The sequence below is a fragment of the Phocoena sinus genome, chromosome 2 (genome assembly GCF_008692025.1).
Source record: "Phocoena sinus isolate mPhoSin1 chromosome 2, mPhoSin1.pri, whole genome shotgun sequence".
In the NCBI taxonomy this organism is placed as follows: Eukaryota; Metazoa; Chordata; class Mammalia; order Artiodactyla; family Phocoenidae; genus Phocoena; species Phocoena sinus.
In genome coordinates, this window is record NC_045764.1 from 64,777,475 (window position 1) to 64,790,206 (window position 12,732).

General features: G+C 38.7%; 1 protein-coding gene across 2 annotated transcripts in view; it reads right to left on the bottom strand.

The window, feature by feature from the left end:
- The window catches only part of LRRC49 (leucine rich repeat containing 49), a 127,891-nt gene that overhangs the window by 100,982 nt on the left and 14,177 nt on the right, over positions 1-12,732 (bottom strand). For both annotated transcript variants that reach the window (XM_032624009.1, XM_032624011.1), the window contains 2 exons: positions 8,613-8,679; positions 3,692-3,835 (listed from right to left, as the gene is read on the bottom strand). In XM_032624009.1, coding sequence (XP_032479900.1) covers positions 3,692-3,835; positions 8,613-8,679 — 211 coding nt within the window. The remainder of the gene's footprint in view (positions 1-3,691; positions 3,836-8,612; positions 8,680-12,732) is intronic.

A 12,732-nucleotide genomic window follows, 5' to 3' on the forward strand; every position in this document is an offset into this window, starting at 1 on the left:
AATTAGTGAACTGGAGCTACAGGTATCAACATAGATAAATCTCAAAGCATAATAAAAGCAACTTACAGAAGATATGTACAGTTTGATGATATCATTTACAGAACACTTAAAAGCATGCAAAATAATTACTTCATTGTTTAGGGGTATATATATGGGATTGTTTAGGGATATATACAGGAAAAGGAAAAAGACATGCATAGGAATAAACACCAAATTCATAACTGTGGTTACCTCTGCAAAGGAGGGAGGGAATGTGTTGGAGAAGGGTTACATAGTAGGCCTCAACTATATTTAAAAGGATTTTATTTATTAAGTTCATTGGTGGACATACAAATGTTTGTAATATTATTTCCTATTCTTTGGGAATGTCTGAAATGTTTCATAGTTTTTTAAAAGGGAAAGATACCATATAAACTTAAAAGACATTTGGTTAGAAATTTATAAAGTTTCCAAGAAAAAGATCAGTGAATTTAATACAATAAACAATGACTTTTCTATATCGAAAATACCAGTGAAGAAGGTTTCTGATAAGATGGTAAAGTAGGTAATGCCTTTGTTTCATCTCCTTCCCAAGATTCAATGGGTGAAACAAACATAAAATACACAAAATGAGTGAAAGCATGGAAATGATATAAATAAGAGAGCTATTAATAGATCAACATTTTTGATGAATTTCAGGAAGGTGGAAAGCAGATAGGATCTTATTGGAGATAACCCTGAACAGAGAAAACTGTGGCTCAGAACTGGCAGGAGAGATGTTGCACTGCAAATGCAGCGATTCCTTCCAAAAGAATGCCATCTTCCACGCTCAGAGTCAGTACATACAAAGAACAGGCATGGACTATGGGTAACTGTGGCTAATCAAGTACATGTGTTATTAAAGATCTGTCTACTCAACAGCCATTCCTGGAACACCAGCAAACCCACCCCACCCCCAGCCCACTCCCACCCCTGCCATGCACACACGCATTGGGTAAAGAGCAGCTGGCTGAAGAAAACCTCAGCTAAAGCCTCAGGATCTGTTCTCTAGCAAACAGTATCAAGGAAGGATGGACAGCATGGGTATTTTATCTATGGAGATGGTTAATAACTGCTACAGTAGAACCAGAGGGGGAAAAGGAATGGCAATTTCAGCTGGCACAAAAGTTACTGAAGTCCTTCTTACCCACACCCACACACATACACAAAGTAGTTTTTCTTATTTTGGCATTACACAGTGAGGCTGCCTATTCCCTTCCACTCACGCTAAAGGGAGGTCTGCCAATGTGTGGGATTCAACAGCTTACACAAATCTAGTGATCATTCTAGGGAGAGATTTTATGGTTAAAAAGACCTATTCAGCTGCACAGGAGAGCCAGCCACTCCTTAACACAGTCCTTCATTTAAGGATTACCAGCTATTGAGGAAAATCAAAACCATAAGAGAAAAAGAGGCAAAAAGAATTAGTATGATAACTGACCCTGGAAAAAAGAAGAGACACTTAAAAAAAAAAAAAAGAATCCTCAGATTTAAAAGTCTCTTGGCTCTTTTAGGAAAAGGATGCTTCAAAAAAGAAATAGAGGGCTTCCCTAGAGGTGCAGTGGTTGAGAGTCCACCTGCCGATGCAGGAGACATGGGTTCGTGCCCCAGTCCAGGAGGATCCCACATGCCGCGGAGCGGCTGGGCCCGTGAGCCATGGCTGCTGAGCCTGCGCATCCGGAACCTGTGCTCCGCAACGGGAGAGACCACAACAGTGAGACGCCCGCGTACCACACAAACAAAAAAAGAAATAGAGCTGGAAAAGTTTCTGATCTTTTCTTACACATATATTAACAATATCCAATCAATTAATATGCATGATACTTATTATCATGATAATTCTACCATATGTATAATACTTAATAAATCTTTTTCACTTTTAGAAATTAAGACAATTTCCTTTTCCATAAGATGTTTACTGCTGCCTAATCTATGAACAGTAAAGATTAGACATAACACTCAATAGAAAATTCAGTAAGCAAATTCCTGGATGTGTATTATACATTTTCCAAATGAAAGACAAAACATAGACAGGAATATGCTAAGGCCGATAGATTTCTGTACTCCACTCTACCAAAGCTTTTTGGATTCTTACCATACCCAATGTCCCTAGGACAGATTAAGTCCAGTCTGAACAGTTCTAGAGACAGCAATGTAACAGATTAATATGGGTGTCTTTTAAAATAAACAAGCCATTTCCAATATTTAAATCCAATCTGGGGAAAGAGCTGGCAGAATTTAGAGTTTCTGGGATAAATCCATGTCTTAGAAAAGGTTCTGAAATTATCCCAACCTCCTAGAAGATATGAGCATTACTTGGCTCAGACTTTCTGGGAAAATTTCAAAATGAAACCAATCTGTAAAATGAGGCCTAGAGATAAGGCATCATCTGTCTCCCAGCTTCTTCCAGTGTACCACTTACAGTACATTTAACTATTTACTAAGGAACTCAATGTCTTGAAAAAGTTAAGAATCAGATTTTACCTTTAAAAGTGCTTAAATGATACCCAAAGAAAACGTAATGTAGTTTTTCTATTGCATGTAAACAAAGAAAACTTGTTAAAAGAACAAATGTTTTTATAAATCCTCAGATGTCTTCTTGGCCTGTATCATGTCATACAGCTGAAAGTTGTATTTCTAGAGCTCTTCATATATGCACAAGTTCAAAATACCTGAGCATCAAGCTGTTATTTAGTTGCTAAACTTGAATAAAACTATAAATCTAATGAAGTTCATCCTCAGAGTTCCAGAGTAGCCTTTCTATAGTTTTGTCCCCACAATGCCAACTCTTCCTCCTGCTCACATGCCAGCTTTCTACCATATTTATATCCTTCTTCAGAGCCAGCAAGCCAAAAGGACTCTAGAGATGATTTAGCCCTATGTCCTCATTTTAAAGTAATCTGAGGCTTACAGAGTTAAAGTGATTTACCTAACGTCACACAGATAATGAGAGCTGAAGCAGACCTGCACTTAGCCTCTCATATCCTATGTAACAATGCTCTTTCCACCATACCAAGCTGCCTTTGAAAAACTGCAAAGAATATATTTATGCATGTCTTCAAAGCCCTCAACCACTCCTCTCTGTGCCTTTTCCCTCTCAGTGCAACAAGTTATCAACTTTCAGTCAACAACAACCTTCTTTCTTATTAATTCTATTCCTATAACAACACAGGAAAGGATTCAGTATTCATTTACCACTAGTTGATTCATTTACTGATAACATTTGTGCTCCTAATTTTACATTTATCTTTTAGAATGGAAAACACCACAACACTTCCCAAATCAAAATATTATAAAGCTTAACAATTATATCCGCAATTTAAATTCAGAAAAAAACTAAATTACTTCAGATTCTTACTTTGCAGAAAGCAATGCTATAACATTTATTTCATTCCCTTAAAAGAAAAGCCAGGGCTTCCCTGGTGGCGCAGTGGTTGAGAGTCCGCCTGCCGATGCAGGGGACACTGGTTCGTGTCCCGGTCCGGGAAGATCCCACATGCCGCGGAGCTGCTGGGCCCATGCGCCATGGCCACTGAGCCTGCGCGTCCGGAGCCTGTGCTCCGCAATGGGAGAGGCCACAACAGTGAGAGGCCCGCATACCGCAAAAAAAAAAATAAATAAATAAATAAAAGAAAAGCCAGAAATCACATATTGATTCCATTTTAATACTCACCACAAAAGTGATCTGATTGTGTCGCAGGTTAAGCTCAGTTAGTGAATCCAGCCCATTAAGATTATCAACATGACTTAAAAGGTTCCTGGCAAGATTTAAAACTCTCAAATCACACAAATGATTGACATTTTCAATTTTGGTAATCTGTTAAAAAATGAGTAAGGGATGATTAGCAGGCATAAATCTCAGGTGTGCGTGTTATAAAAATAAAAGACATAGTCATTGAATTCAGTGACAAGTTTATATGAAGACATTTCAAAATCTATTTCCAGTTTCCTCTATTGTAGATATTATGAAGTTACTTAACTTGTGAAGATTAACTAACAGAACATATTTTATAATTTGACCATGGTAAGTATATTTTATCAAATAATCAGTAAGTCCATTGTTTGGGCATCTCTAAGCGCCCAACACTGTGTCAGGTCCCATGAAGGTGAAGAGAAATACACGTACTAGCTGTGAAATAGAAACTGTGAGCCCAAGGCATAAGCTCACAATGTTTTGATCAAACAAGACTACCTTTTGAGAGAAAAGGCAAGGAACAGGAATGATACCAAGTTCCCCTTGTTAATTCTCCATTTATACTGCAGGATCCTGAGAGCAATTAAGAGTCTGAATGGAAAAGATTCAAGGAACTACGATCCCCAGTAGAGGGTGAGGATGGATATTCCTTATTAGTGAAACTGCTTAAGAGAGGAGACAGATAATGTTTAGGCAGGGTACAATATGGTGGACTTGAATTATGGAATATACACATGCACATAAGCACTGAACTGCAGCAGAGGAATCTGAGCTGCACAAGTAAGGATAAGTTAAAGGGTATAGCCCATGAAATGATGAGAGCCCAGCATGATTTTCAGCCCCACTACTGCAATACAACAAGCGTAGCACAACGGGATGAGTTTCCACGTGACCCAGAAATAGGGCTTCTTGCAGAGGGCTTCAACCTTTTAATGTAATGTACTTAAGCAACAATGAGCTATACACAACACTTTTCTTCTGAACATTAAAACAAATTTCACAATCACTGAAGATTAATTTTCTCATCTGTATTGCCATCACAATATTATTTGAAATTTTATATTTAACACTTCAAAGCAGATATTCGCTAAAATAGCCTTTTTTTAAGATTTATAATCCAGTTTTCTATGACATTGTTTGGACCTTCTCTTATATTCGAGAAGTACCGTCTAGATTCCACCTACATTCAAGAGGAGAAACCTAAGTATATTTATCGCAAATTCAATAATATATAAAGATAATATATGATCATGCTTTAAAATTTGTCCTGAGATTTTTGGTGTAACTAATGTAAAATGAAAATAAAATCTGTAAAAGAAGAAACAAGGTTATCAGTATTTGCAGATTACAGAACTGTACAGTAAGACATAGACAAAAACATTTCAAAACTAAATAGGTGACAGAATTTAAAATGTACAGAATCAGCAAAAAGTAACACAGACACTGTAGAAAATCAATAATAACAGCATAAGCCTGAGAAATTCTACTAAAATACTAAATAAATAGAGATAGGTATATGGAAAAACAATATGTAAATATATACATAAAGCTTTTCTGAACTCAAGAAAGATAAATATACAGAATGAAGGGGTACATAACCTGTATATGGTGTATTCTCCCTTCTGCTAATAATCCTGGGACATTTCTTTTAGAAAACTACCTTTCTCCAATTCTATTTGCTCCTGGTGGGACATATAATTAGAATGCCTACATTTTAGTTTTGTCACTCTGACAAGAAACGTTGTTAACTCTTATATATAGGTATCAATCTGTAATTTTAAAAAAGTCACTGGGGATATTGTTCAGCTTCTTGGTTTGCAATCAGACAGGTCAGAATTGTGTGCAGCATCTCTGATGGAACAGTCTGTTACTTGTTGCAGCCAGGGACAAAGTCACAGGCATAGAGCAAATGACAGAAATTTCAGAAAAAAGGTGGTGTAGGGTGAGAGCAGCGTTCTTGATCAGTTAATAAATTTCACAGCCAGAAGAAGAGATGATAGGAATGTTCAAAAGCCTAATCTTGGGTCACACTGATAAGAGAGAGTCTCAAGGTAGACAGCAGAGCTTTTTAGTATGTCTAGGAAAGCTGGATACTCCAGTCTTATGTATGTGTATACTAGTAACCCAGACTGCTCTATCTGGATAAAGACAACCTTCCTACTCAGCAATAGGAAAGACATCTGCTTCCAGGCAAGCAACCACAGAAAGAGTCAGCTCTCCCTGAAGGAAAAGATGTCACTGAAAGAAAAGATTCTTTTTGAAGCACATTTGTGTCCATGTTAAAACAAGCGTTTACCAAGAGAACATTTTCTGGTAGACAAAAAAAAATCTAGGTCATAAACTGAGAGTCAACCTCTCATATTCCTCTGTATTCTTTACTACTCACATACAATCAATTGCTAAATCTTAATGTTTTTCATTTTTAAATATTTATCCAATCTGCCCCCTTGTTATATCCCTATCGCTACAACTTTAAGTTGCCATCACTTCTCACCAAGATTATTGAATTAGTCTCTCAGCTGTTCTCTGTCTCCAGTTTCACCTCCCCTCAACTCTTTACATTCTCCAAACTGTTTCTTGAACACTATCACTATTCCTATCAATGTTTTCACATCCATAAACCAATTATATTTCATTTCACAATGTACATCACATATCATTTTTATTTCCAATGGAAGTAAATTCAAAACACAAAAAATAGTCACTTAATTTTCTTCTATTTTTTTAACTACCTGATGCTATTTTTTTAGAGTTGCATGTTGTTTCAACTTGAATAGTGTATCTCCTGACTTTTTAGTCACCAAGACTGTCTTTGCTTTGAAATACTCCAAATTTTTGTTTATTGGATTTAAATATTTGAAACAAGACTCAGATTTTCATTTAACACATAACACATAACACAGGTCAGCTAACAAGGTAACAAGGTGACTTGGTCTAATATTTAGACCAAGTGATACATTATCCATTTACCAGTTGCTCTTATAGATCTTGGGTAATGCCCAGGAATTCTTAAAGGTATATTATAATATAAAAATGACATAAATCTTATTTCTCATATATACATTTTAAAATAAACTTAAGAAAAATATTGCTACCATAAAATGTTTCACTTATACTGATGAATGGCATTTAAAATAGTGGGTTACAGAAAGATAAAATAGCAATTCCTTACCGTGGCATATGAAAGCCTTCCACAGTCTGGCCTTAAACCTACCTCTCTTGCCTCATCTCTCAGCATCCCTCAACATGTGCTAAATTCTCCAGCAGTAAAATATACTTATCATGTTGTTTTTAGTCTCAGTGCCTCTATATATGATGCTCTCTTACTGACAAGACGCTAATTCTTCTTCCTTTTCCACCACCATCTAACTAACTGGGTAACTTTCCCTCTACTAGAGTGATACCAACCAGCCTGCAGAGCTGGACAATTCCCAGACATCAACACTCCTCCCTCTGAGTGCACACACAGGCAGACATATAGATGGGGCTGGGATGAGATGAGAACCCAGCAGATGTGGCCTATCTAATACATCTATCAAGGTTTTATTAATTATATTAGCTTTTCAACAAAACAAGTAGGACTAACAGCTATTAGAAGGCCTAAAGAGATCACACTGAGGTTTACACCTGACCAACTGCAAGTGGGAGATTTGTTCTCAACAGGCAGGGACTCCCAGATCACCCCAACATGTACACTTACGACCTCAGGAGAGATTTTACCTGCTGCATGAGTATGTAGCTCATGTAGCTATTTATAAATAAGTACTTATATTGCAAAGACTAAAATTTAAATGTAAGAGCAAAGGGTTAAAAAACAGCCAAGATGCTCTGCAAGAGAAGAATAAGGAGAGGGAACATAACAAACCAGACAGAGAAATTAAGACAGACAAATACATGGGTAGACAAACTAATCAAAATGGAATAATGATCCCAGGTTATATAGTAATCACGGAATTAGAAATCAAAACCATAAGGGGACACCACTTTACACCAATTCAACTGGCAAAAATTAAGAAGTCTGAAAATTCCAAATGTTGAAAAGGATGTGAAGCAACAGGATCTATTATGTGTTACTGGTGGGAGTATAAACTGGTACAATCACTTTGGAAGACAATTTGGCATTAACTTTTAAAGTTACACATTTAAGTAACCGGTGACCCATCAGTTTCACTCCTAGATATATACCCTAGAGTACATATGATGTATGGAAGAAACATGTACAAGAATGTTCTTAGAAGTACTATCCTAACAGGAAACAAAACCCAAACAAACAAAAAGGAATTGACCCAAATGTCTATCAATAATAAAACAGAGAAAAAGGTTTCTGTGTAATCAAACCATGGAACATAATAAACTACAGCTATGTAGTCAAAATAGATGAAACTCAGTAACATAATGTTGTATCCAAAAAGCAAACACTGATGACAATATATAGTTTGACACCTTTTTTTTTAAATTAAAAGACAATACTACTAAACAATATATTATTTAGACACTTATATATGTGATCAAACCAACTAAAAACACCAGTAAAAGAATGATAAATGTGAAATCCAGCATAGTGTTGTCTTGGAATAAAGAAGGAACACTTAAGTAGAAGAAAATCATTAGTAATATTCTAGTTCTTGGGTTGGGGTCGGCTATAAGTTAATAAAAGACTAAATAAGAATCAAAATTGTCATAACTATAAGAATTCTAAATGTTTTATAAGTTTTATCTGCCACTTACCACTGAGGAATTACCAAACCTTACATAAATGAGCTTAATACCAAAGCTAATTTCACTGAATCAGTAAAGTAACTTTGGAAAAATTCAACACAAGTGTAATTCTTAAGACTTTCAAACGAAATTTCCTAGAGCTTTTTCAAATAAGAAAGAAATGCAAGGGCTTTAACAATACCTGATTTCCATGAAGGTCCAAGACATCTAAGCTTTTTAGATTCTCCAGATTTGAGATTTTCTTGATTCTGAAAATCAGAGTAAGCAGAGTAGAAATACAGATGTACCACATCTATTGTAAATCAAAAACTCTAAGGCATAACTCATTTTCATTTATTCTTTCTAGATAGATAGGCAGGCAGATAGACAGACAGACATAGAAATATACAGAGAAAGAAATTATATAAAATTATATATTAAAACCTTTTTTTCATTGATTTAATTATAATGTTAAAGATGCAGTCCCATTGGGGAAATGTCCCAAAGTCAGCTTGAAAGTCCTATCTTTAGGAAAGAACAATTCTACTTCTAGGAACTATAGCACAAGACACTTATTCAAGGCAAATCCTTTCACCTTAGAATACAGCCTAAATTCCTTACCTCAGTCCTCAAGGCCCTAAACTCTCTGACTACTGACTCTTCCTCCAGCTTATCTCCTACCAAGACTCCAGCGCACCCAGTCACTCTGCTCCAGCCACAGGAGCTTTCTTGCCATCTCTAACTTGACAAATTCATTTCTGCCTGGGGTGTTTACCCTTGCTGTTCCTTCTTCCTTAATGTTCTTCCCCCAGAACTTCACATGGTTGGTTCACTCCTTCACGTTATTCAAGTCTTGGCTCAAATATCTTCTCGAAGCAGCCTTTCCAGATGACCCTATCAAAAAGAGCTCTTGAGGAGACCTTCAAGATGGCGGAGGAGTAAGACGCAGAGATCACCTTCCTCCCCACAGATACACCAGAAATACATCTACACGTGGAACAACTCCTACAGAACACCTACTGAATGCTGGCAGAAGACCTCAGACCTACCAAAAGTCAAGAAACTCCCCACGTACCTGGGTAGGGCAAAAGAAAAAAGAATAAAGAGAGACAAAAGAATAGGGACGAGACCTGCACCAATGAGAGGGAGCTGTGATGGAGGAAAGGATTCCACACACTAGAAGCCCCTTCGCGGGCGGAGACTGCGCGTGGCGGAGGGGAAAAGCTTCGGAGCCGCAGAGGAGAGCACAGCAACAGGGGTGCGGAGGGCAAAGCGGAGACATTCCCGCACAGAGGATCAGGGCCGACCAGCACTCACCAGCCTGAGAGGCTTGTCTGCTCACCCGCCGGGGCGGGGTTAGTGCGCCACGGCTAGCCGGGAGGGAGTCCAGGGAAAAGTCTGGGCTTGCCAAAGAGGCAAGAGACTTTTTCTTCCCTCTTTGTTTTCTGGTGTGCGAGGAGAGGGGATTAAGAGCGCTCCTTAAAGGAGCTCCAGAGACGGTCGCGAGCCGCAGCTAAAAGCGCGGACCCCAGAGACCGGCATGAGACGCTAAGGCTGCTGCTGCCACCTCCACCAAAAAGCCTGTGTGCGAGCAAAGGTCACTATCCACATCCTCCTTCCGGGGAACCTGTGCAGCCTGCCACTGCCAGGGTCCCGGGATCCAGGGACAACTCCCCCGGGAGAACGCACGGCGCGCCTTAGGCTGGTGCAACGTCACACCAGCCTCTGCCGCCGCAGGCCCGCCCCGCACTCCGTGCCCCTCCCTCCTCCCGGCCTGAGTGAGCCAGAGCCCCCGAATCAGTGGCTCCTTTAACCCCATACTGTCTGAGCGGAGAACAGACGCCCTCTGGCGACCTACACGCAGAGGCGGGGCCAAATCCAAACCTGAGCCCCTGGGAGCTGTGAAAACAAAGAAGAGAAAGGGAAATGTCTCCCAGCAGCCTCAGAAGCAGCGGATTAAAGCTCCACACAACTTCATGTACCCTGCATCTGTGGAATACATGAATAGACAACCAATCATCCCAAATTAAGGAGGTGGACTTCGCGAGCAAGATTTATGATTTTTTTCCCCTTTTCCTCTTTTTGTGAGTGTGTATGCTTCTGTGTGAGATTATGTCTGTATAGCTTTGCTTCCACCATTTGTCCTAGGGTTCCATTTTTTTTTTTTAATTTTTTCTTTTCTTAATAATTACTTTTTTATTTTAACAACTTTATTATATTTTATCTTATTTTATTTTATTTTATCTTCTTTCTTTCTTTTTTTCCTTCGTTCCCTCCTTCCTCCCTCCCTCCCTCCCTCCTTTCTTCCTTTCTTTCTACTTCTACTAATTCTTTCTTTCTACTTTTTCTCCCTTTTATTCTGAGCCGTGTGGATGAAAGGCTCTTAGTGCTGCAGCCAGGAGTCAGTGCTGTGCCTCTGAGGTGGGAGAGCCAACTTCGGGACACTGGTCCACAAGAGACCTCCCAGCTCCACATAATATCAAACGGCGAAAATCTCCCAGAGATCTCCATCTCAACACCAGCACCCAGCTTCACTCAACGACCAGCAAGCTACAGTGCTGGACATCCTGTGCCAAACAACTAGCAAGACAGGAACACAACCCCACCCATTAGCAGAGAGGCTGCCTAAAATCATAATAAGTCCACAGACACCCCAAAACACACCACCAGATGTGGCCTGCCCACCAGAAAGACAAGATCCAGCCTCATCTACCAGAACACAGGCACTAGTCCCCTCCACCAGGAAGCCTACACAGCCCACTGAACCAACCTTAGCCACTGGGGACAGACACCAAAAAAAAACGGGAACTACGAACCTGCAGCCTGCAAAAAGGAGACCCCAAACACAGTATGATAAGCAAAATGAGAAGACAGAAAAACACACAGCAGATGAAGGAGCAAGATAAAAACCCACCAGACCTAACAAATGAAGAGGAAATGGGCAGTCTACCTGAAAAAGAATTCAGAATAATGATAGTAAAGATGATCCAACATCTTGGAAATAGAATAGAGAAAATGCAAGAAACATTTAACAAGGACCTAGAAGAACTAAAGATGAAACAAACAACAATGAACAACACAATAAATGAAAGTAGAAATACTCTAGATGGGATCAATAGCAGAATAACTGAGGCAGAAGAACAGATAAGTGACCTGGAAGATAAAATAGTGGAAATAACTACTGCAGAGCAGAATAAAGAAAAAACAATGAAAAGAACTGAGGACAGTCTCAGAGACCTCTGGGACAACATTAAACGCACCAACATATGAATTATAGGGGTTCCAGAAGAAGAACAGAAAAAGAAAGGGACTGAGAAAATATTTGACGAGATTATAGTTGAAAACGTCCCTAATATGGGAAAGGAAATAGTTAATCAAGTCCAGGAAGCACAGAGTCCCATACAGGATAAATCCAAGGAGAAATACACCAAGACACATATTAAGCAACCTGTCAAAAATTAAATACAAAGAAAACATATTAAAAGCAGCAAGGGAAAAACAACAAATAACACACAAGGGAATCCCCATAAGGTTAACAGCTGATCTTTCAGCAGAAACTCTGCAAGCCAGAAGGGACTGGCAGGACATATTTTAAGTGATGAAGGAGAAAAACCTGCAACCAAGATTACTCTACCCAGCAAGGATCTCATTCAGATTTGATGGAGAAAGTAAAACCTTTACAGACAAGCAAAAGCTGAGAGAGTTCATCACCACCAAACCAGCTTTACAACAACTGCTAAAGGAACTTCTCTAGGCAACAAACACAAGAGAAGGAAAAGACCTACAATAATAAACCCAAAACATTAAGAAAATGGGAATAGGAACACACATATTGATAATTATCTTAAATGTAAATGGACTAAATGCTCCCACCAAAAGACACAGATTGGCTGAATGGATACAAAAACAAGACCCATATATTTGCTGTCTACAAGAGACCCACTTCACACCTAGAGACACATACAGACTGAAAGTAAGGGGATGGAAAAAGATATTTCATGCAAATGGAAATCAAAAGAAAGCTGGAGTAGCAATTCTCATATCAGACAAAATATACTTTAAAATAAAGACTATTAGAAGAGACAAAGAAGGACACTACATAATGATCAAGGGATCGATCCAAGAAGAAGATATAACAATTGTAAATATTTATGCACCCAACATAGGAGCACCTCAATACATAAGGCAAATACTAACAGCCATAAACGGGGAAATCGACAGGAACACATTCATAGTAGGGGACTTTAACACCCCACTTTCACCAATGGACAGATCATCCAAAATGAAAATAAATAAGGAAACACAAGCTTTAAATGATACAT